The 25,425-nt window shown below is 45.9% G+C and overlaps 2 protein-coding genes across 6 annotated transcripts in view; both read right to left on the bottom strand.

Moving 5' to 3' along the window:
- Positions 1-2,563: 2,563 nt before the first annotated feature.
- On the bottom strand, positions 2,564-5,593 carry hspb8 (heat shock protein b8). 2 transcript variants are annotated; one of them, XM_062451444.1, is made up of 3 exons: positions 5,430-5,593; positions 4,780-5,196; positions 2,564-2,757 (listed from the first exon to the last, which is right to left on the bottom strand). In XM_062451444.1, exons 2-3 carry the CDS (start codon positions 5,168-5,170, stop codon positions 2,690-2,692), a joined length of 459 nt encoding a protein of 152 aa, XP_062307428.1. In that variant the 5' UTR covers positions 5,171-5,196; positions 5,430-5,593; the 3' UTR covers positions 2,564-2,689. The 2 variants fall into 2 exon arrangements, with proteins under 2 accessions (XP_062307428.1, XP_062307427.1); XM_062451443.1 differs by having other exon boundaries at positions 2,566-2,757; positions 4,780-5,591.
- Positions 5,594-5,918: 325 nt separating this feature from the next.
- srrm4 (serine/arginine repetitive matrix 4) overlaps positions 5,919-25,425 on the bottom strand; it is a 50,470-nt gene continuing 30,963 nt past the window's right edge. For 2 of the 4 annotated variants that reach the window (XM_062451442.1, XM_062451439.1), the window contains 12 exons: positions 20,680-20,820; positions 18,320-18,409; positions 18,128-18,211; positions 17,938-17,964; positions 17,693-17,743; positions 16,552-16,638; positions 12,619-12,754; positions 9,642-9,973; positions 9,275-9,478; positions 9,069-9,170; positions 8,621-8,779; positions 5,919-8,440 (listed from right to left, as the gene is read on the bottom strand). In XM_062451442.1, the coding sequence (XP_062307426.1) occupies positions 8,182-8,440; positions 8,621-8,779; positions 9,069-9,170; positions 9,275-9,478; positions 9,642-9,973; positions 12,619-12,754; positions 16,552-16,638; positions 17,693-17,743; positions 17,938-17,964; positions 18,128-18,211; positions 18,320-18,409; positions 20,680-20,820 (1,672 nt within the window). In that variant the 3' untranslated portion in view covers positions 5,919-8,181. The remainder of the gene's footprint in view (positions 8,441-8,620; positions 8,780-9,068; positions 9,171-9,274; positions 9,479-9,641; positions 9,974-12,618; positions 12,755-16,551; positions 16,639-17,692; positions 17,744-17,937; positions 17,965-18,127; positions 18,212-18,319; positions 18,410-20,679; positions 20,821-25,425) is intronic. The other 2 variants (XM_062451440.1, XM_062451441.1) reach the window with 2 other exon arrangements.

Below are 25,425 nucleotides of genomic sequence, written 5' to 3' on the forward strand. Positions count from 1 at the left end.
TTTCAGGGTTTTTCATTATATTCTTCTGGCCAACGTCAAGCGGTGTGAAGGAAGAGGAAGAGACCACGCGAGTGGTCTTCCTTACCAGAGTGAGAGAAAGAGAGAGAGGAGAAAGAAGCGAGAGAGAAACTCCAAGTATGGAATTGAGAAACCAAGGCAGATTCCATTACTGAGTAATGTACATTAGCGAGACCGTCTGACAGAATGAAAGAGAGAAAAAAGAAAGAGGGATGGAGAGAAAGCGAGGGAGTGTCTGTTTGATGGAAAGTTTATCACCTGAAGTTCCCGTCTGCAAACTTGTTAATCAGCTCATCAGACAGATGGGCAACAGCCAATTTCATGTCAGGCACTCGTTTTTTTCTCTCTCTCTCCCTCTCCTCACTTCCTTCTCTGCTCTTTTGTACTGCAAATGTGATTCGTTTATGAGTAGATTAGCATAAATAGGCTTTCTCGTAGCGTGTGCAGGGAAATAGAAATACTCGGGAGAGAGAGGGAAAAGAGATGGAGAACAAGAGAGGGAAAGAGAGAAAAAGAGAGAGAGAGAGAATTGAGAAGTGGGGTGAGCTGCGAGTTTAAAGAAACCCAATGGGAATGTGATGGTCCAGATGTCATCCAGCGTCTTGCGGGGAGGAGTGCGGTGCCAGTCGGGATGGCACCGTGTCAGACAAACAAAAACGGTGATTTACACACGACCTTGAGATGCACCCTGCTCACGCGCAAGTCCAGTTTCAGGCCTCTGCCGACGTTGACCTGCACGTTTCCCATGCTTTCTTGCACGCACGCCGCAGAAAACGCGTCCGCCGCGAGCGAGCACGCGCGCCCACGCACGCCCGTCGCATTTCCTCCCTAGGAAAGCACGACGTCAGAGCTCGAGAGATGGAGGAGGGAGGCAGAGACTGGGGAGAGAGAGAGAGAGAGAGAGAGAGAGAGAGAGAGAGAGAGAGAGAGAGAGAGAGAGAGAGAGAGAGAGAGAGAGAGAGAGGAGAGAGAGAGAAGGAGCGGCTGAGCGAGAGGAACAGACTGACTCTGGTCTTCGTCAGACGACATGGCCAAATAAAGTCTGGTTGCACTTTCCGTGGGAGCTGCAAGTGCCACTGGGAGCTGGGGGCGAGCAGTCCTGTCAGCCCTCTCTATCGAGGCCCCGCTCTTTCTTCCCTCATTTCTCTTTCTCTTGCCCATCTCTCCTTATCTCTCTCTTTCTCCTTTTCATTAGCGCAGACATGCCACTGGCTTGCTGGCAACTGTATGTCAAGGAGGAATGGTGGAGAAGCCTGTGAGTGGACACACCCATGCGCATGCACACACACACCCCCCACAGGGTCCACAAAGATCATGGTCTATTATCCCCTCCACCTATTTCAGGAGAGACTGGTGAAGCCAGCAGTCGTTCCTCTGTCTGCCACAGCCAGTCAGGGCAGACATATTACCAGGGACACAGACACAACCCTTATCTGCCCGCCTCCTGACTGGGTTTGCCTCGGGCTACATTTTGTTTTATCTCGCGCATTGATTCTGTGCGGCTGCCAAAAAACTTTTTTCTCTGATTTAGTAGTGAAGCATTGCTGGAGGGAAGAGATGCCGTGTGTGTGTGTGTGTGCGTGCGTGAGCAGTAGAGAGACACTGAATCAATCTGGACTAGTCCTGTTTGATCAAATAAATCACTGGGCCAGAGACTGAGCAACAGTGACATCAGTGGTCCACCCACAGGCATACAATCCTGGACTAACATGACTGTAGAACTCCACCAGAGGAACAACACTAACTGGGACTCTTGTTAATCTGCAATAAAACCCCAAACTTTGCCCTAGGACATTTACGGAAAATACTTTTCTTTAATATAAATATAATATAAATATAAATATATATTTCTTTAACATTCTTTTGTTAATAATTGGCTTAAACTCTGGTCTTTGAGCACAGACCCAGAACAGAAGAGGCTGCATAACTAAATGTCTAAAAAGGGGAGGGTGGGGGAGAGAGGAGAAAGTCATCCTACTTTTGATATGGTGCCGGTATGTCATGCATATACATAAGGCAGAGAAGGAATGTTTCTCCTCTGAGTGTTCAGCCAGAGGATTTGTGTATTGAGGACAGTTATTTATAAACCAGTCCCCCATCCTATCTGTCCCATGTTAGGGTTTTTTGCATAGCTGGAGCCCAGACTGTATTCAAGGGGCTCCCAATTAAAGGGATTGTGATATGAAGAGTCGTGCAAGCACAGCCCAGCTGCTTATTAATTAGCGAGCAGGAAATGAATACCGCTGAAGTGACACGGCAGAAAGGCAGTGTCCTGGGCTGCCGGTTAACACTTCAGTTTGAAGTTTCCAACAGTCTAATTATAGATGCCAGACAGCCATAGAAACCTCCTATGCCCTGTGTTGTTGTGAGCGGCCATTTTATGCAGTCATGACAGGACAGTGTTGTTTAGCGAACAAGAGTAATTAGGTGGGTGAGAGAGTATCGTCACGACAAAAATGTTCTCTTCCTCAACTGCAACACAAACGGACCAAGTAACTTTTTTGTACCTTGAACTATCAATCATGGTTATATTTACCAATCAAGTTTGAGCATAATGATAATCGATGGTTGAATTCCAGTAAATGTAAACTAAAAGAAGTTAAACTATATTAAGGTGTCGTGAGAGAGCCAGTGTTGACCACCTATTCTTGGTCTGTGAGGAGATGAATACTCACTGTATCTTCTTTGTGAAGTTCTTGGTCACTATGCCTCCCTCATCCTGCTTCTCCTCGTGTTTCCCTGTGGAAGACAGCAGCACACATGTTCATCAACACAGTTCGACGACCTTCTCAAATGATCCCATTCCCTATGGGCACAGCCATGGTGAGGTCAACAATAATTAAACAATTAAACATTTGGCTCCATCCACAACAGAGTCGAAACACAGGAGATTCCATATTTACAAGACTTCAGTCCTGTCAGTTTGGACATTTGAGAGTCGTGATCATGATTTATCGATAGCCAAACAAATGATCAGAGGCAGATTGCTGCTCATTAAGACTTCCATGACAGCATAAAGCCTTGAAATGATGGCTCTGGGGTGTTCCAGCACATTCTGGAGTCTGATGACGAAGGAAGAGAATGATGAAAGACACCCCTTCCCTCCATCCCAGAAGAGGTGACTCACTTACAATCGCAGAGGATTCTGACTGGGGTAAAGCCAGGCAGAGCAATTTGGAAACCAGACCTCCTCCCCTCCCCAGGGTGAAGAACTAAGGCCTCATAACATCCCATTGCTGTTTATGAGTTCTCTCCTGCAGCTGCTGCTGCTAAATGTCAGTGTTGCCACCTCCCCCCACCCTTGGAGCAAACCACCCCGGTCCACTGACGTCTTCACCTGTGGAAAGTGCCAGACTGGGCTGGATCACTAGCCTGCTAACCCTGAGGATAGCATAGTAACAGCTCGCTAGCTAGACCGAAGAGAGCGTACTAACAGCTAGTCAGCCGCAAGTCTCGGCTAGCGCGCTTGCAAATGGGTCTGGACTGGAACCTTTCAGCTCTGGACGCAATTGGATGGATTGGATTCAACCAGTCCGAGCTACAAAACGTCATCTTGGTTGTTTATGAAAACGCTTCAACGGCGTCCTTCTGTAGAGTCATTAAAACCACCCCATATCAGATGGACGGTTGTGATTGGCCTGACCAGACTCTGGACGAAGAGGGGATCGGTTTGAATGGGAGGGTGGCCAGACCCATCTGCCAGAGCAAATAAAACATGAGCTGGCAGATTGGTCTGGTTCCCAGGTTGGTTAGCCACTAGTCTACGAAACAATGCTAACAGCTAGTTAGCTGCTAGGCCCTGAGCAGAAAGTGTTAACAGCTACCTACTGTAGAGAGAATACTAAGAGCTAGCTAGAGAATACTAACAGATATCTAGCAGCCCAGCCTCTCCCTCCCTCACAGACTCCACACCACATTCCAAACTCCCCCAGTAACACACACTCCTCCCAACACAGCAGCTGTCAAAGAACATTTGTCTCTGAATGCTGGATACAGCATAGCCCCACACTCATTAAAAAGTTGTTCCAAGGACAGAAGTTTGGGCACTTTGTTCAAGAAGAGTTGACGAGGTAGGAAATGAAGGCTGTGGTTATTTCATACTAAAACAGTAAGATTGGGTTGAAGTCCCAGGCTCTGGGCTCTTCACGTGGACAACTCACTCAGGCACGGTTTTAGAACGAGGTCAAGTCACTGTGGCAGGCCACTGACTGGATGACCCAACTGGCATACCGACAATGTATAAAAAAAAAACCTGTGACTGAGCCAACAGAAGCGTGCCTTATTCTGCGAAACCTCCGGTACATCTATAGAATTCACATTCTCCTGCCATTTGCTCAAATTAAATCCGTACTTTTTAAGCTAAAGAGAGGAAGAGGAAGGATCGTTCCAGAACATTCGGTCCAGTGCTTAATTTAATAATAGATTGACTTATTGTCAACAAAGACATCGTCAAGGTCCTTATTTCCATATAAGTTGAACAGGTGTGGAGGCTTGAGCAGGCCATCTGCAAGTCATGGAACGGATTTCAACCATAGGCCTACAGAAAATATAACTGGAATTATACTGACTCAAAACATGTTTCTATTGATACTTTTATCTTGGATGCCTGTAATAAACTGATTCTCAGACTTATCAGTAGGCTTACACTGTAGATTACATTTTCTAATGGAAAGGTGTTAAGATTATGTCATGCATTATATTAGGCCAATTTAGGTAGCTGGATTGTGGCCTTTCAAGTTGTCAACAAAGGGACTTTCTCACCTGATACCTCTACAAAACCTTCCTTAGTTTTGACGTTAAGTTCCTCTGGTTTGAAGCTGTGAACGTTAACGCAAACTTTCCAGGGCTCGCCCGGGGTCAACGTTGGAGAACTTCTGGGGGACTCGCTGTATCTGGTGCTGTACACAGGAGACGCGCCAGTGGATAAGCGCGTGGGAAAGCCGGACCGTAAACTGCCTGAGAAAGGCGTGCTGAGGCGCGAGCTGAGGCGCGTGGGACGAGTCCACTCCGGCCAGTCCATAGACAGCTCGTCGGGGAAAGGTGGCAGTCCAAAGTCATCCTCCATAAACCGAGACGCGAGAGATGGCTCTCTGAACGGATCTCTTGGTACCCTCTGCCGACTTCCCATGGTGTAGAAATCTCCGTCAGCCATGTTCAACTGTCCCGCACACCAAAAGCCTAGAAGTTACGGTAAACGTTATAGGCTACACTGGCGAAGTTATGTCGTTGTCCAAGTTCTTCGGGACAAGAAATAAAATCCTAAATCTGTTATTTCCTGAAATAGGTTATAACTTATATCTGTTTCCTTCCTGTTCCGGGCTCATAACCGTTACGCACCAAATCACCACATCAGATCTTCTGGCTCAAGGATGAAGACTTTTGAAAACCCTTTGTCACAAAAACGAACTGACCTTAATCCGACGGTCGTGTGTTATATACGACTCTCAGCAACTTGCTACAGTCGGAGGGCCACGGAACAATGTCCAGAAAGTGCGAGGTGCATCGGGACTCAACTAGGCACAGCAGCTGACAAGTGAAGACCCTCCCAACTTTTCCAAGTTTAGTCTTCAACTCGGTGTCAGTCATTCAGCACAGCAATGTGTGTTGAAACCACTTCCCACTGTGACTCATAGCTTTTTAATAGAAGACACGGTAACGCATTACTTTATAGCACACTGATGTCACCACACATATAAAACAATAATGATTCAAGTTCGCAACCCATATGCTCAGTCAGTGTGAACAGCGGGGGTTCACAACTAATAAACTACATCGCATGCATCTACCATTCGCAATATAGGCCTACAGTAGGCCTAAACCTATCAACTAAACCTATAAACTTTATATATATATATATATATACTTTATAACTTTTTATATTTCAAATTCAAAGTGGTCGAATAAACTTGGATTTTAATATTCATTTTTATTCTTAGTTACATAGTTTCCAGACACAATATGGAGGACACATTTATTTTACAGGATCATGGTTGGGACACGTCAAGTGAAACATGATTACAGGATGTCAAGCAAACACTTTCACGGTGACGTCTGATTGGCTTCAATGGCTGTCCGTTCGCATGGAAACGAGAGCATATGCCTCATTAAACACCTACACATATCTCTATTGCTTTGCCCCTAGCGACAAACCTTCAAAACACAACACGGTCAGAGATTTTAAGCTTCACTCTCAGTTTCTATACCATAATTGATCCGGTAAACAAAAAAATAGAGATGCAACGTTGATGGCAAGGAGGCCTTGTTCATCACAGGAATTCATACCAGTGCAGTTAAAGCAAACCATTTCACATATTTCTAAATGAAATAGACGAAATCACACCCCTCTTATGACGAGCATACACAGGTCAAATGCCTATTTACAGCACAGTAGCCTAATTCATATTCATTTGCACAGTTTACATAATGACTTTGGGGTATTGGGAGAAGGTATTTCATACATCAGTTGTGTCCTTAAGTCCCTTTTTCATAACCCTTGGACATGTGATCAGTGCACACTGAGGGAACTCATCTCAATCTATGTACAATGCAAATAGAGCAGATCCTCATGCTTAGAACACAAGGTGAAATTTGACAATAAATAAATAAATAGGACCGTCAATACATAGCAAACTGATGCATAGAATATTCAAATAACATTTCAAGTTGTTCTTTAGCTCTGATCACCTCATCTTGTAATATACCACCCAGTGTCTTACAGTGTCTTCTGTGTCCTTCCTGTCCATATTTCTTTTCTACTGAGGGAACCTTCAGTAGAACTCCCTAACAGAAACTGATGTTTCAGCCAGTCTCTGAACAGAGAGGAGAAGCCAATGGGAACCTGACTGAACCTGCAGGTGACTGTGCTGTTAATGGGGTTCCATGGTGACTTGAATGTCATTGTGAATGTCTCTTTATTTGAGTTTGATTGTATTTAGTTGAGTTTGATTGTAATTAGTTGAGATATTTTGCCCTGATGGATGCATACATTACAGCAGACTCATAATATTGACATAAAACAATACAATGGTGTTGCATAGAAACAAAGCGATTCAACTGGAGCAAACACAAGTGTATAAATATTAAACACATGATAAATATGCATCAAACTGTGCGTTTCACAAACTGACCTTCAATGGGCCAAACGAATACATACGACACATGAGGTACAAGTTTGGCTCTGCTCAAATAACAAACACATCAATGCTTTTCAGACCACAGAATAATTAACCAGTGATGGACACCCCTTTCAACCTCTTCAAGTCAAAGGATTTAAATAAATAGAATGCACACAAATACATAGATGGACAGACGAATCAACAATGAGCTAAATATATAAATGATGAAGAAACGTACATTACTGCTATAAGATCTTTTTAAAGACCTCTTTAAAGAAATCCTATCCACATTGTCCTAGTTGGAGGCTGTGTCGAAAAACACCCTACTCTTCTGTGATATTTTCTAGGATCTTTCCATCAACAGCCACTTTCTCAGCCGTGTATGGTATTTAGGTTGTTTTCCATCATATTCTCCGACATGACATTTCAATTGTTTTTCACTTGATCAGAGGACAAATAAATCTGGCATTTGAGCTGACAGGCAGTTTGTTTGCCGTCAACTTTACTGCCTCCCTCTATTTTTCAGAGGAAGCATGTTTGCTCTCTACCTTTTCTGAAGCACAGACATCAGAAAAAATTTATAGTTTCTGGCAAATTCCTGAAAAACGTCTCTCTGACTCCATCACTACAATGATCCCCAGTGAAGCTTTGGTGTACATCCCAGGGTAGAGCTTGGACATTACATTGCACTAAATGTACCTTGAGGCTGAAAACAATGCCCTGGTTGGCTTTATTCTAGGACTGGATCACAAGGAGAGTCACGAGTAGGAACAGTCTTAGCCATTGCGATGGAAAAGGCTGGGAGACACACAACAAACACCAAAACAAAAATAACATGACATCTTTCCCCCACGATGGTCCCTGTTGAGACTGTGGACAACATCGCCTCAAATGAACCCTCTCCCAGGGAAACCCAGGCCCAGCCTCCCCCACCCTCTCCCAGGGCCTAGGCACACTGGCGGACCCTAACCTCCCCCGGCCTCCTGCTGACACAGGGAACCAGGAACACGGACTCAGCCTCCTCCCGTAGCCCCAGCCAGCCGAACGCTCAGCGTCGGGCCTTGCCGGGTTCGTCCAACGAGACGTAGCTACGACATCGGCTCCGGCTCCTGCTCCGCCCGCCAAATATGGAGTTCCAGGACGAGCTGCGGCTGTAGCTCCGGTAGCTGGAGTCGCTGCGGCCCCGGCTGAGGCTGCGACCCCGGCTTGGGCTCCGGGTGAAGAGGCTGCTCCACAACGACAAGCTGCCGGAGCGACTGCTGGATGAGGGACTGGGGCGGAAGTAAGGGATGGGCCTCTTCCTCGCGCTGCGGATAAGCGGTCGGACGCGAACATAGAGAGGGGTCAGAGAGATTCATTCTGTAAACGTCACTCTGTGTCCTCTCTCACTCGGATTGGGCTCCCTGTCTAACGTATGTTGGCGTTCGTTGACGTGTTAAGAAGGATGATGGTGTTGTTGGTGACCTGTGAAGGTCAGAGCCGTGTACCTGGTTATGCGACGGGCTTCCAGGTGGCTGGGAGAATCTCTCCTCCGTTTCCTCATGGGAGAGTAGGACTTGCGTCTGTGCCTCTTTCTGGTACTCTTCCGGCTGCTCTTTCCGTCCCTCTCCCGGGAGCTGCTGCGCCTCCTCTGCTCTCTGACTCTGCTACAAGAACAATCATTTAGAAGCTTTTACCAGCTGGCTGTAAATGTCGATAGAGGACTCCAAAGTACGGTAGGACCGCCCTTGTCATTTCATGTTTGAACAGTAAAACCAGAACATGGAGATGTCAGAGGAACGGAAATGTCAAAATCCCACTGATAAAGTGTGGTCGGATCAAATGACATGACCTGCATAGTCCAGGAATGATTTGAGGCGTTAGCTTAAAAGGCGGAAAATCGAGTGAAATGAAATTCCGCTAAATTCATCACCTCTCCTCACGGCAGTATCCTACCTGTCTGGACTGTATGTGGAGTAGCTTCTACTGGAGCGGCCACTGCCCACACTCCCTCGCCTCCTCACACTGCCCGAGTAACTCACAGAGCGCGAGTACGACCTGGAGACAGCAGAGAGACAATGACCTCAGCGAAGCCCTACACAGCCGGGCCGAATCACGCTGGTCCTTGAGGCGACTCAGCGTTCGCGCCTGAGGGAACTGACCTGGCAGAGGACGGCGACCGGCTCCGGGAGTAGCGGCGTCCGGAGCGCCTGGATCTCCCCGAGGACCGGCTCCTGCTCCTGCTGCTGGACGAGCGCCCCCGTGTCCGCCTTGGCGAAGAGGCGTCCGCCCTCGCCGGGGAGACGGCGTTCTGCTGTGTTCTCACCGCCACCGTCGCCCCGCATCTGGGGGTCATCGGCTCGCTGCTGAAAGAACACAGCCACCCAGCAGGCCCTTAGTTGGACTTACAATCGCACGTTTCTCCTTGGCTCACACACGGCAGCTGTTTTAATGAAGGAAGGGAGGGAAGAGGGGAAGACACCGAGGGAAAAATTGAAGGTGATGCCTGTCGTCTCCACCAAAGCTCACCTCTTGCAGTTCCTGTTGAGAATAAAGGAGACCAAACCACCTTCCACGCGAAGAGTTTTGCACAGGGAAGCATAGCTGGTCACAGAGTTTCCTGAGTCGGATGCATTATCTCCCTCTGGGAACTTCTGCTTCTCCAGAGAGGCCAGTGCTGGGCACAGGATCCTTTTGTCGCCGGTGCCATTTACCCGTGAAACACCGGTTTTAGTCGATGGCGGTGAAGACGTGTCATTCCCAGAATCGTAATCCTGTGGTCCTTTGCTCGGAGGTGGTAAAGTGTGATGGTGAATCCCTTTTGCGTTTAAAGTCTTGACTCCAGGTTTTGCTGGTAAAGACTGTAAACAGACAGTAAGACAGAGTTGTTTTAGATCCACAGAAGTTTTTGGTGACTTCAGACTGCTACCTGTTTGATGCACTGTGAATATTCTACAAAGGCACACATTTACCTTCAAAACACAGAGAAGAAATAGTTTTTTGTTTTGTTGCTTTGGGCCAAAAACTCTGAAAGATTAAGACTTCATGCAAATTCATAGCATGCAAATAAGGTTAAAAGAATTATAATATCAACTAAATTAAAAGAAACTCAAGGTTTTCCGTTTATTAACTTTGAACGAAAACAAACATAAGAAAGGAACAACAAAAAGCTAAAATAACTGAAATAGAAACTATGTGACTTCAACTACCAACGGCTCTAATTCGAGTGGGAGAAAGAGGAAACAGAGATAAAACAATAGCCCTATTAAAAAAGCCTCTCGTAAAGAACACTGAAAAAACATCACAAAATGGGTATTATGTAAAAAAAAAAAAAAAAGATGAAAAGAATTTCAGACAGAGATATCCCATCAGTTTAACTACTGTACAGAAAGCCCTCATTATGTGACAGATCACTGTGCTTTTGCCCTGCAGGAAGAAAACAAATGACCCTGCAGCGACCTACAGTAAATCCCTCAGTCTGGGGATAGCATCGACTTACCAATCAAGATTTCCTCCTTAAGTAGGTAGGTGTAAGAAAAGGGAAGAGCGGGCAACATAAGGGCATCATTAGAGTCGTAAATGGCAAGATAAAGACAGTATCCCTCTCTTCAAACCCAGAGCCAGTTAGAATTTGAGTGGCATGTTGTTCCGTAATGGTGCTCGTCTTAATGTATTCCTAAGGGGCAGGAAGCTAGTCACCTGAGCCGGTAACCTTTTCAGCCTATAGATTGGTCCCACATAGATTGTGATCTCTCTATCTATTGATCGCAGAGTAATCACTCGGCCACTTCAAGGTTACACAGTCTGCAGCGCCAGACCAAGTCCCAAACGGAGAGACCCAAGGAGAAGTCTGATCCAGACCTGAGGGGACTGGTCAGTCACTTCCCTTTCTTCTTCTGGGTTTAGGTTTTTAAAGGACAGGGAGGACACCTGAGGTCATCTGTACTTGAGAGAGCTACTAGTCTACGCAAGTACTTGTATAATTTGTTTCATATTTTTAAACAGCCTCTCTTTAACATTCAGAGGACATAGGGTTTACTTCATAAACAACATATCTCACTGGCAGCACTACCTACTGTAAATGGACAAATGTAGGAACTGAAGACTTGTTTGGTAAAAACAAAACAAAAAAACATGTTCATTGTATTTGTTCATTTGTGTCCAAATGATGTCATACCCACCTGTTCCTGTATGGGTTGACTGGAAAGAAATACTGAATCAAACATACTGGAGTAATCCAGCCTTCTCTGAAATAATGGAATGTTTACTTTTTAAAATGGCCTTGCATTTCAAGGACATAATTTGCCTTAATCAATGATTCATTAACAATGTCACTGTCTCTGAAGGACTAACTCACTTTAATTAATTGTCAATTAAATCAAAACCCATGAAAATAAGCATTATAATCATAGATAAGTGTTATTTCAGATACATTGCCACTTCTAGGTACCCATATATTACATAGATTCCTCTCAGAGAAGGGGTCAGGTTTTCTGAATAGCTTTAACATATAGCTTAGCCTTCCATTTTTCAATTACAAACCCTGTGTTGTGTGATTAAAAACATCTGTGGATGTAATTAGCATAATTTAATGATTGCTGGAGAGAAATTAAATGTTTTTCATGCATTGGTGAGCGTGAGAGAATTAGTTAGTGGACATAGCTGGTCTGTTTTCTCATTAAAAAGAGGGACAAAGTAATTCAAAAAGTATTGCAAAGAAAGTGTGACTACATTGTCATTGAGAGGTACAATGTATATATTATTTTGTATTGATGTGCTACGAGTGTAAGTGACAAGTAGGGTAGGGTACTACCCTAGGGTAGTAGAGTAAGTGATAGTGATTTAGTGCAAATAGAATGAAATACTTTATTTCAATAGAAATAACAACAACAAAAAATGTTTTGCCTGCAGCCATGATGATGTTTCTAATCCATGCCTCATTAGTATTGACCCAAAAAAGAAAGAAAAGTTTCCTAACATGTCGTACACACGTCATCATTAGCAGCCTATCAACAGGAAATACCCAGGCCATCATTGTTGCTAAGCACTACCCTGCATGATGGTGTTAGATCAAACAGAAAAACAAGAAACAGATGACACTGCTACTGAATGGGAGATTCATTATTCTTTCTACTCCTGGACACAGGCCATGGAAAATTAATTTGTTCCGGAGCAACCCAACCTCTAACAAAAATTATCAAAAGAGAGAAGCCATTGACTACAAATATGTGGTACTGTATACTGTATGCCCAAAGAATATTTGAGAATGTCAGGCTTCATCTACTCATCGTATCACCAATAATATAAAAAAAAGAATTGAAAAAAATGTATTACAGGGATTCATGTCCCAAACCTTTAGGTCCGTATCCAAATATCTAATGCTAATGACCAGAACCTTGCCTCTGAATTCATGGCTGGAGATCAGGTCAGCAGTTCTACACGGCCACATCATCAGAGCAGTAACTGTGAGTCTGTACTTCGTCTCGGAGCTTTCTGGAACACTTACGGTGCCCGTGGATAGGACGAAGCGATGGCTCGGAGCCGTTTTACAGACTGACTTGGCCGTAGGTCCCCACGGGTGTCCCCTGTGCTCCAACGTTGCCGTGGCGACCTCTCTAAGGGCGGACCGGTCCAGGTGGCTCCTGCACACAAACATGAAGGATGGCCGTTGTGTCACTGCTCACGATGTAGGCTAACAGTTATGTTGTCAGCTGTAGCTCAGTGGTTAGAGCATTTGATCGAGGGACCCAGGTCCAAATCTCCCCTGTACATTGCTTTGGATTAAAGTGTCTAATAAACGAATACATTGTTACATTATTATTCTCGTAATAGCACACACCACTGTGCAACATTCACATTCACGCAGTGATTCTAGACATGTTCGCTGGTGTTGATCTCTTGAGAGTCAATTACCAACAAAATCAGTGTATGAAATAAACAAAAAAAAGATTCTATGAGAGGTCTTCAAATGCACCAGTTGCTGTACGTTGGAGCTGTTCTATTCTAGCTCTCCCCGAAAAGCTCTCGCTCAGGTTCTCTCCTGCTCGTCTTGCTAGGTATGACAGGATGGGGGGTCTCTCCAGCGGGAGACCAGACGACCGTCGCTCCTGAAGCCGTGTGGAGAAGCACCAGACGCCACGCTGCACCGAGGAGCAGCGGCAGCTGAGGGGAGCGCCGACCTGAGCAGCTTGCCGACTCCCCCTGCAGCCCTCCAGCTCGGCAGAGCTCACACAGACAGCGTGTCTCCACATAGCCCCCAGGCACAGGCTTGCATGGTCTGACCTTGACAGAACTGGCCCAAAAGGACTGTTGTGGCTAGTCTAACCATGCTACAACTGGCCAGTGGCGGCCGGGACTTTGCAGAGGCCCCCCCGCAAAGTTGGAGCTCGAGGCCCCTCCCCTAAATCCACTCAAAATGTATCTCCATCCTATCTTATACATTGCTGTCTACCTTTAAATATAGCCTATATTCACCAATGTGAGAGAAATAAAAAAGTTTAAAAATAACAAAAGCACAATAGCAGCCTATTTGTGTGGCATCCTGCGGAAACCCGTCGGATGTCGCGGCCGCGCGGTCATTGCTGGCTATAAGCCATAAAAGATCGAAAATTGTTTTCTGTCAAAATTTAGATTTTTGATGTTTTCTATAGTTAACACCCTAAACTTCATTGTAATGTACAAAAAGTATAGCTTCTGAAAAACTGTTAATTTCAACGTTTTTTGGACATGTCAGCTAGCAAGATTTCCAAGCCATTTCAAATCAAATGCTCAGTTTGCTTGCTCTTTTGAGTGCTGCAGCAGCCCCAAACAACTGATCAATTGAAGTCAGGCTGTTAAACTTAAAAATAACTTGCTGAGAAGTTATTAATGTAGCCTATACTTAAACTGACATTTACATTCACAACGTGATTACGAACAAAAGGATTTCCTTTCCATATTCGCCACAGAATTAGAATGAAACGGAGTGGAATGCAATTTTCTCGGTTATCACTTTATTGACACAGGTCAACTTTAAAAGTATGTAACTTCAGTTGTGATAAAGATATCTGAGTGATTTAAACATATTTGTATTCAGGATAGTTTGTAGTTTCCAAATATGTATAATACCCAGAAAGACCCAAATGTTCACGATGTGAAGAGTTTCCGCAGGCCGCCACACATTTGTCATTGTTCAAAACCAAAGACAGCACTAGCCTTCTGATAGTTCAGCACCAAGGATAGCATCGTCGAAATAACACACAATCAATGGAGGAAAGGAAAACATTTATTCTTGCCAATAAGTAGGCTAAGCAAGTATATTTTTTGTTGGTTGCTGGTGAAGACGTGCTGCTACTAGCTACCTGCGGCTGCGGTAGTGTTTCGTCTGGAGATGTTGATAATATTCCTCTCTGGCTGGAGTGTGTAATCTTCGGGTGTTTTGCTCGAACTTATTCAGACAACAGTTTATTGCTGCGCTTTTGAGCACCGCGTGCATATTTTCTTTTACTCATGTCTCTACAGTCATCTAGCAGAACGTAGCCTAATGATTAGCATTTTTTAAATGTGCGCGTTCAATAGGCGTAATGGCCCAAAAGGCACGTAAGATACGCAAAAGCCATTGTTGCCAGATTCAGGGATTTTGAGACTATTTAGCCTATTTAGATCTGTTACGTTGCCTACATTACGGAATTCCTTTACCTGGCAGTTGAAACTTGGGGCTCTAAATGAGCGCCCTCAAAGTGTTTTCCTTGTTTTTTTTAATCTGTATTTTTTTATATAGGCCTAGTCTGATTTTTGATATGCAGGGCGGGGCCCTTAGGGCGTGGGGCCCCCCCCGCCTTGCGGGGGCTGCGGGGGCTTCCCAGCCGCCACTGCAACTGGCCCAAAAGGACTATCCTGACTAGCGTAACCATTGCTAAAACTGTCCCAACAGACTGTGTCAGCAGGTCGGACAGTAGAAGTGTCTCAACAGACTGTTGTATCAGATCAGCAAAGCCTCCATAGTCTGGCAGTTTTAGTGCATCAATCCGCACTAGTATGGCTGTGAATACCAACTGACATGTAAGGAGGTCTTTATTGGCGGAATTCAAGATTATGCAATTACAGGATGGAATTGCTGCGTAACGGTTTTCCAATGGGACGATTGTTTCCCTTGGAGTGTTTGAAACAAGCTTGCCGTTTCCCTGTGATTGGCCACCCTCAAACACGCCTCCAGAGGAGAGCGACGCCAAACTGAGAGCTGTTCAATTTTAGTAATGATTTGCGTTGCTGAATGTCCCAGAAAAATTCCTAATAATGGAGAGATCCAGGGGGATTTAAAAGCAATCTTCTGTTGCTAAAAAATATTTCAATTTGAATCATACACAGGCTCCATTTTTGTCCCTGTTTCCAGAATGAATGAATGAATGAATAAAAATGTATGAATGATAATCTGTATGCTCACAAACAGATTAATTATAATTTCACACTGTGACTGAATTATCAAGGGGAAACCCCAATTTTTTGGAAGTTGAGACATACTGATAACAATCCAATTCATTTAATTGCTTTAGTTAATTTAGAGATCTTGTCTGAATGCCTTAGCAAGGGAACACTCAGTCTTTACTATCAACCTTGATGGACTAATCCGAAATTCAAATTTTAGTCGGTTGGTCCAGTGGATTAAAAACCACTCCACCCAAGGTAATCTGCCAAATCCATCAAACTATATCTCTGACATTGCAAGAGGAGGCTGTCCTGGCAATATGTCTTTCTAATTGTGTGGATTAATCTGAGATTCGAATTTCCTGTGGAGCTGTGATAAGAGTCTGGACCCCCAGCCACCTGCCAATCACTCATCACCCTAGCAACACCAGGCTCATATGATCAGATAAGTGTGTGTGTGAGTGTGTGTGTGTGTGTTAGGGGTGTGCAGAGATGCCATTATCTGAATCTGTTTTCCCCCTAAATTATCGTTATCTGTATTCGGATAGAAACCGGAAGTGGATGGGGCTTAAACCGGAAGAACCTTTATTTGTGTATTGACAAAAAGGCTTATTAAAGGATACAAACGTGAGGGGATATTACTGTAAAATATAGAGTACACTTAAAATAATAATAATAAAAAATGATATGTCAAGATGTAAATAAGTGTTTGGGGTCACAGCTTTTAGGATACAGCGCCGGCTCTTCACAAAACAAAACAGAATGGTGCGCAGAACAACCGAACACCTTTGTGTTTGTCAAAGGTAGAGAAAGCTAGCGTTGATGTGTTCATCCATGTGCTTATACCACTGCTGTCGGTCACCCGTTCTCTATCTAGCTTGGGCTGAGCACAAGAGTTCTCATATCATCCGAATATTAGAGATAAACTAGAACAAATTATTATCCGTTTACAAAGCATCATCGGTGCTAATCGGTATTAGGGTTCCGATACATCCATAGTGTGTGTGTGTGTTTGTGTGCGTGTCTGTGAGCCTACCTGCTTTCTGCGCTGGAGGAACGGCAGGCTGAACTGTCGGACTCGGACCTGCGGCATCTCCTTTTGTGATGGGAGTGGCTCCGTGAGCTGAGGGAGGAGGGAGAGGGGGATGAGGAGAGGAAAGAGGGAGAGCAGAAGAGAAGAGAAGAGAGAGGGAAAGCAGAAGAGAAGAGAGAGGGAAAGCATGAGGAGAGGAGAGGAGGCAACCAGTCGTTTTAATCATAGATCCTGTCAAACGACAGCTTGACCCACTACACCATGCCAGTCAAAACAATCTTGGACATTTGGAGCACAGTGATTTATAATGTCACACAGTAGATTAACCGAGCTGTGACTTGGCACACATTGACAACACCAATCGCGCTGCTGGAAGCTTCTTTGTAGTAGCAGGCAGGGCTATGCCAATCAGATCAATTCAGTCTGAATACAGTGTTCCTGCCCTGTACGGAACACTGCGTAAGAGCAGAAGAAAACAGATGTTCTGAGGGGAGACTGTTGAGAGCGGGTGAGAGGGGAGGGAGGTGGTGTACAGCCAGGCAGCACGAGGAGACAGAGGAAGAGGAGGACGAAGAGATGAATAGAAGGGTGAGGTGTTCTTTTTTTTTTTTTTTTTAAGGGCGCTGTCGCCGAGACCCTCTCCAGCGAAGTCGCCGCTTCTGAGCAGGTCTCTGTGTTCAGGAACGCCGTTCAGCGCTCGGCGGAAGAATTATAAATGTTGCAGGTTCACAGCGTGAAATTGGTTTCTCTGACTCTCTTTCTGTCCCCTTTCTTCTCTTGCTTTGTGTTCCCCTCCTTTTAATCTGTTTTTTTCTCTTTACAGTGATTTCAGAACATGAAAGCCAGGCGGCTGTGTCTGGTGTGCAAGCTCTAAAGCAGTCTGGAAGATGCTTTTCTAAAGTGTGTTCTTTGGTTCTGTCTGAATGCCTATTTGTACCGAGGGGATGGATGGAAGAGAATGGGAGAGAGTGAGAAGGAGGGAAAGAAGGAGGGAGGCAGAGAGAGGGGTAAAGAGAGGGAGGGAAAGAAGGAGGGAGGAAGGGAGAGAGGTAGAGGAGGGACAGAGAATGGGAGAGAGAGAGAAGGAGGAGAGGGAGGGAGAGTTGTGATCTTGGTAAGGTGAAGTGAAGTCTCAATGACTAACCTTTTCTTTTGCTTTCGATCCTCTCTCCTCTTTCTCTTCAAACTTGAAGAGCTACAGAGAGGAGGAACATGAAGGATGAATATCAACGCAATCAATAAAGCATCACCTTGTTCCTGTGAAAGACCTTGCTGCCTCCAGGACTAAAATTCTTTCATTTATTTAGCAATAAAATCCCTGAACACCCTTTCAACACATTTACAGGACATTTTTGTTGCCTTCATGCAGCCTCACATGGGGGCACATACCTGTGCTTATTCTTTTTTGAAGAGCACCTAGACCAGAAAAAGATACACAATTTAAAACATAGACCAAAGCACTCATACATAATGTACATATCAAGTGGTGCTGGTCTCTGGAGAGTAAAGAGGAATTAACAAAAGCAAACAAACTGCTGGTTTTTATGTTGTTTTTTTTTTTTACGTCTATGAAACGTACCTGTGCCTTTTGCTTTTCTTAGAACTTTTCTTCTTCTTCTTCTTCTTCTTTTTCCTCAGTGGTGACAGGCTGTAGGAGGGAGACCTGTAGCACAAGCACACACACAAACACATCATTTGAGGGCTGTGGTCTCCTTGAGGATTGTTACTTCCTGTTTGTTCAGAGCGGGTTGATCGAGCGTGCGGCGCTGACCTTTTCCTCTTCCTCCTGCGCTCAGACTTCCTCTTCTTCCTCTTGCCTTTGGGAGGAGGACGAGGAGACATGTCACCCACCAGGGACAGGCTGCAACAAAACACAGGTATGGAGAGATTAGGGGTTACTGGTCTCTTTACAGGTATTGCGGGGTTACTGGTCTCTCTCCAGGCAAAGAGAGGCAGGTATGGAGTGGTTACTTTTCTCTCTTCTGCCACCGGATATAGAATAATAGCATGATATTGCAGGATATTCACAATCATAATGGGTGAATGTGATATTTTAATGACTATTGCTTTCTCCCTTCCATGCCCTTTACTGAGCTTAACCTGGGCCTTCTAGCACACAAACACCTGACCAGAACCACTACAACCCCTCCATCTCCGTAATGCGCTGGTACAACCCACCATGGCTCTGCCTTTCAGGAGGAGATTGAGAAAAGAGGGGAGGCTAGAGGGAGGGAGGGAGGGAGGGAGGGAGGGAGGGAGGGAGGGAGGGAGGGAGGGAGGGAGGGAGGGAGGGAGGGAGGGGAAAAGAGAGATGAAGAGAGATGTGCAGGTAGGGGCCTTTAAATGCAATTCTTTTGTGCCGTTTTGCCAAGGCCTCATTAAATAGCCTCGGTAAACAATCAGACTGGAGAGTGATGTTCCTGATAGAGAATACAGAGGAGAGACACACACATTGTTCAGACACATGCTCGCACACACACACATGCACACCCACACACAAAGACAACCAACCAGGGAGTGATTGAGGGAGTGTGCTTGACAGTGAATGAGTGAGCGAGTGAATGCATTTGTAAGAGAATTAAAGCGAGTGAGAGAGTGAGTTAGAGTGTGAGTGAGTGAGCAAGCGAGTTTGTGAGAGAGTGAGCGTAAGAGTAAGAGTGACAGAGTGAGTCGCTGAGAGAGCGACACCACTAAAGACCTATTAGAAGTGTAATTCTAACCACGGATCCTCCCAGAGGAAAACAGATCTGGCCTATGGCCATCGCTCTGGGGACCTTGTGTCTGTGTGATTGGATGTGGCTGCCTCGGCGCTAACGAATGATAGCTGCTGGGGTAACTTCTCTCAACTCTAGCAGCTGAAATGCATTAGGCCTGATTAGAAAGCCTCTCCAGTAATGAGAAAGCTTTGTCACTCATTACCACCTCCAGCCAACTCTTGCAGGAGTAGAGAAGCAATTTGCATTTGCAGCAAAAGTAGCTGTTTCTTCTTAGCTGGCAAGAAGGAGGTGTGTGCGAGAGACGGAGGGAGGTTGAGGTTTGTCTTTGTGCAGGAGGAAATGTGGATGGTTAGTGTGTGTGTGGGAGGATGGGTGGAAGGTTGGAGTGTGTGTGTGTGTGTATCTAGCAATGTGAAACAGTTATGGATGCCAATGAGACTGCAGACTGAATTCTGTCTTGTGCTGAACCATGAGCTCTGCTTCAGGCCTTCCACCTGGCTGAGCTTAACCTGGCTAATAGTAACCTAGCTAATCCTAACCTGGTTAATGCTAACCTGGCTAATGCTAACTTGACCACACTAGATAGATAGTAAAATATCTATATATGAGGGAGTCAGGTGGCTGAGCGGTGAGGGAGTCGGGCTAGTAATCCAAAGGTTGCCAGTTCGATTCCCGGTCATGCCAACTGACGTTGTGTCCTTGGGCAAGGCACTTCTCCCTACTTGCCTCGGGGGAATGTCCCTGTACTTACTGTAAGTCGCTCTGGATAAGAGCGTCTGCTAAATGACTAAATGTAAATGTAAAATATAAAATAAATATAGAAAATATTTTTAAGGCAGTTCACTTGTTTTGGGATCAAATGGAACGGAACTGAATTACAGAGGCAATTGATACATTTAGCAGACACTTATCAAAAGTTTTTAATAACTGTTCAACAACAAAGGTCAAAATGTTGCAACGCCTTGAAGTATTTTTCCACCGGGCTCCGGCTAACTACTAACGCTCACATTGGCTGAGTGTTTGGATTGTGATTCTACAGAGGAGTGCACACCCTCTAGGTGGCCCTGCTTTTGAAGGGAAACTTTTTATCTTCCACGCCTTAATGAGAAATGGGTTACGCTTTATGCAAAGGCTGCTGGGTAACAGAGTGAAGATGAGACAGTCTTTACGCGCTGTAAGAGAACTGAAGGAAACATGGCTCCTTTTCGACGCGCAGCCTCCTCTCAACTACAAAGACAGCAAAGCCTCAAAGGCGTTTTCTTAAGGGACGACTTCTGACAAGAGTTTCCAGAAATGGAATAGATCGTTCCTGTGGTACCTCGTTCCCTCCCTCGCAGGAGAGGGAATCTTTGAACAAACCTGCCGTGACGTGTGTGTGTGTGTATGTGAAATAGAGTGAGAAAGGTAGACTCACCTCCGTGGCCGGCGACGGCAGCCATGCTTGCGTTTCTTGTCTCGGATGCATCTCCGTCGATCAGAGATGACCACCCTGCCGTCTGTGTCCTCCCCTTTCCTCTCCTCCACACTGACGGCTCGACACACCGACGTCTCTGTGCTGCAAGGTGAAAGGGGAAAAAAATCGGTTTCTCTTTTTCTCCATCAAGGGAGGCCAGAGAGGGGTGGACAGAAGGAGGGGAGGGTGGGAGGAGAGGAGACGGGAAGGAATGGAGGATGGGAGGACAAGGGCACCGGAGGACGGAAGGAGGGGGGAAGGACGCGAGACTTCTATTTCCTGTTTTCCAGAAAGAACGCAATCGGCCCCGGAGGTCAGATATTCACCATTCAAATGAGACGTCAGCTGAAAGGCTGTTATCTACACGCTTCAGTTGGTTTGGGTTTTTATTGGGAAATTATATTTTTCTGCATCTGTGACTTAGCAGGTTAGCAACAGGAGGCTGGGTTCTATCGGGAGTTTGACCTCCACGGAAAGCTGTGGGCTTGAATAGCAAATAAACACTGTATGCGCTTTCCAATATCCTGATATCGCCTAGTTTTCTACCTCAGGACAGTTAGCAAAGCAAATAAACGAAAATGAAACCATTGTATCATGTTTTTCTGCAGCAAGTCATTTCCCCCACTTTGAAGAATGTTTCAGCTCCTCGTTTTCTTTTCGCCTCCTGACCAGTGTCCATGTCCTTCTCTGAGCACACCAGATTGCATCAACCAAGACCTCAGACACGAGGACTAAATAAAGTGCAGTGATCAGACGTGTCTGAGAATGTGCCTCGGCTCATCAGGCCCTGTTCCAGTCACAGGAGATTTGAGCATAATTGCACAACCTTCTCTCACTGGAGAGGCTCCCCCTGACTCTAATGAGAAGATAATCAGACCCAAAGATTAGACCTTGATTGCCTCCTCCGCATCCTACTCACTTCTCTCTCTCTCTCTCTCTCTCTCTCTCTCTCTCTCTCTCTCTCTCTCTCTCTCTCTCTCTCTCTCTCTCTCTCTCTCTCTCTCTCCCTGCTTCACCTGCCACCCCTGCAGACCTTCCTGGGTCTCAGGGCTAATGGAGAGTAGCAGCCATGGAGCTTTGACTCAGGCCGGCCTTCACGGAGGATGTGCAAGAGGAGCGATGACGGAGGAAGATGAAGTGGAGGTCGGAGGATGACAAAAATAGGGGGGCAGAGGGCGACGAAGAGGAGGGCCGAGGGCGACGAAGAGTAGCAGCATCAGGAGGATGATGAAGTGATATTTTGATACCAAAAATGCTAATTGTCCACCTCAAAAAACTGTAGAAAATCTGATGAAAGGCTGAAACGTTTCATTGGAACATTTCTATCGTGGCCCGTCTGTGCCTGTACTGACCCAATTTAGACTCTGAAAACTCTCAAAGCTATGAACACCTGGATATAGGGCAGGTTTTTTTCATCTGTCACTCTCTCCACCAACCCTCCACACGTAGACACACACGCACTACCTCTGCACACCCTGGTCTCCAACTGTGCGAAAGTCTTTTGTTGAAAGGGCCACAGCCACTCTCTTCGAGCAGAGTTAATGAAAGACAGGAAGAGGACCACAGAAAGGACAACACAACAAAGCCTTTATATGAAGCCAACACAGAGAGGATTAAATGTGCATCTGAAACGTCAGGTCTTTCTAAATAGGAATTAGGGGGACGGTAATCCTCAGATTAGCCCAGCGGGGATGAGACAGGTAGGTAGTCACACAGGGCTAGGCTACCTTGCTAAATCCGCTTCTGTGCTTCTCCGGTCGCATTTCTGTCTGCATATGTTGGTACTGTGCACATTTACTGTATCTATTTGTGTCTTTTAGAGGGATGACCTTCCATTATGTGGCTGGTGGTGGGGGCTAGGGCTGGATTGAGGCCGGGGCTGGAGCCATGGCTGGGGGCTGGTCCTGGGGGGTTAGGTGCTGGCCCTGGGGACTGGTTGCGGGGGCCTGGTTCTGGGAGTTGGGGGGTTGGTTCTGGAGACTGGTTGCCGGGGGCTGGTCTGGGGGCTTGTTTATGTTGTTGTCAGAATGAGGGACTCATCCCTCCTGGCGTGTGGGTTCCGTTGCTCTGTCACATGCCCCCGCTGGTCGCCATGGCGCCCAGAGATAGGGCAGGTGGTGACAGATGGTCCAGAATCATTACAACCAGAACAAAGATGTACTGCATCACACCTTCCTTCACAAACACTAACAACTACTATCATGATACTATAGTCAAACCAGCGAATGGCATTTTATTCATAATTGTCTAGACCTGTGTACACCACCATCTGTGTGTGTGTTTGTCCATGAGGATGTGTGTGTGTGTATGTGTGCTCCCCCAGCAGTTCTGCTTCAGTAGAGGCATACTTAGTCCATGAGAGAAGAGGGAGAGGACGTATTTATACATCTTCAATAGTATGTTGACCAGATGAGCTGATTCCTTATTAAGAAAGACATGAGCGGTAATCCAGCTATCTGGCCATTGTCACCTCTGCCTTCTAAATCCTAAGTCATGCACCCTAACAATAAGAGCTGATGAACACATCTCTCTGTCAGCCTGATTACTGGCAACCGAAAGGGGGAGGAGCCGGCTGTTCCTGAGCTCCTTTCAACCCACAGAGAGTGTGTGTGTGTGTGTGGGGGGGGGGGTTGTGTGGTGGGTGTGTGTGTGTAGTGGCGTGCGAGTGTGTGTTTTGTGGTGGTGTGTGTGTGTGTGTGTGTGTGGTGGTGGTGGTGTGTGTGGTGTGCGTGTGGTGGCGTGCAAGTTTGTGGTGGTGTGTTAGTGTGTGTGTTTGTGGTGGTGTGTGTGTGTTTGTGGTGGTGTGTGTGTGTGTGTGTGTGTGTGTGTAGTGGCGTGCGAGTGTGTGTGTGTGGTGGTGTGTGTGTGTTGTGTGCTTTCTCACTCCATGTTGCCATGGGTGATTTAAAAGTTCCCTAGCCACTCCTGTAGTTCAGGAAAGGCTAATGGTCTTTTCATTATGGCTGTCAAAGCTAGTGGTTGCCATTGATAACCATTACTGTTGGAGTCCAGATAGTGGTGATAATTAGAACAGAGTGAGATGATCTAGCACTACAATTACCAGCAGAGAGAGGTGGCAGTTCCTGTGTACCCAGTGTTAAATTACACTTAATACTGTTTAAGTTTCATAATAAAAGCAAGAACAACTTTTAATGTGAGACTGCCCTAGATATCTACACCAATAAAGGAAAGCATGGCACTTGGGGAAGTTTATTTTGGAATGAAAGTTGTGGGGTTAGCTGGTGTACGGGATGCTTTTGTGAGCTTTTATGTGAAGCAGTGGCCAGTCCACCACACGTACATAACATACACACATAGACGGCTGTACGACACACACCCACATACGGAACAAACACGGCCAGTACACTCACACGCACGCGCACACACACACGCACCGCACACTTGGACGTCTCAAAGGAGCAAGATGCCGTCTTAGCATGCGGCTGCTTCCAGAGTTAGCATATGGCGGAGGAGTGAGAACAAGTGCGGGTGGAGAGCTCCCAGCTGGGGCAGTGTTCCTTAACCCTCGTGCTGCCTTCGGGTCACATGACCCAAAGGTTCATAACGAACCATCGTTGTGTTTACCCAATTTTACCCAATACAAAAACAAATTTAAATAATTTTCTTTTAACCTTTGCAATGTGGGGGGTCTGAGACAGCCTAGCTGTTAAAAGAAAATGCTTCACTTTGTCTTTGTATGCGGTAAATCTGTCGCAATACGACGGTGGGTCACAATGACTGATGGGTCAGAATGACCCGAAGATAACACAAGGGTTAACACAGGTCACTTCACTCGCCACCTCAGTAGGAGATGCCATGTTTCCGGAGATAATCCGTCAACAGAGCGTCCACTGGATGTGGAAGATAGAGTTTTCCCTGTTTGCAGGAAGCCAGAGCTGTGAGATTCCTGTGAACGTTTGTGTGTGTGAGTATAAGTCGCAAATGGCGACCTAGTTGATCCCAGTCAGTGAGGTCGCGATTAAATCAGGCGTTCTTCTTCTATTGGGGGTAGTTGTTTGCACACATTTTCAACAGCCACTGACGTTTTAATTTGTGACCAGCATGAATTAGGGAAAAAAACTGGGAATTTATCAAACCAAGAATGCAATGTGCAGGATGACAAACGCAAAATGGCCAGTGAGTGATTCTGCGTCATTAACAGTGCACTGCTCAATCTTTTCATAGTCGTTCCCGGTTGAAAACGTCTTGTAAGGTGGCCCTGGCTTAAGAGAGAGAAAAGAATCCCATTTCATGGGCCCCTCAACAGCTCACCGCAACACACACGGGTAGATAATTGATTTGAAGAAACACCCCTGTTGGAATGAATCATGGGGATGGACGCAAATCCATCTGGGCAGCTGAGACCTGCTCTGATTGGCCGCCTCGCTCTCCTGCAGTGCATGATGGTTGGGCGGAATGATGGAAGCAGACACCACAGATTTAATGGCCGCTCAGCTGCTGTTAGGAGGTGTCGCCGGCAGCTCGTTGGTTCCTGTCTCTTTGAGTTTGGTCCAATTGCAAGGTCCAACTTCACTGTACAGGTTCAGAGAGAGGTCGACGGTGAGTCGACAAAACATGGCCGTCCGCCTCATTGTTTTCGAATGCTGATCTGAAAATTAGCATCGTGCCTTCAGTCCGCCAACCCTTCAGTCAGTCATCTCCGAGTCAAACGTCAAGAGGTCCCTCGTATTTAAATACAAAGTCGTA

This window comes from Osmerus eperlanus, chromosome 25, assembly GCF_963692335.1.
Source record: "Osmerus eperlanus chromosome 25, fOsmEpe2.1, whole genome shotgun sequence".
NCBI classification, from domain to species: Eukaryota; Metazoa; Chordata; class Actinopteri; order Osmeriformes; family Osmeridae; genus Osmerus; species Osmerus eperlanus.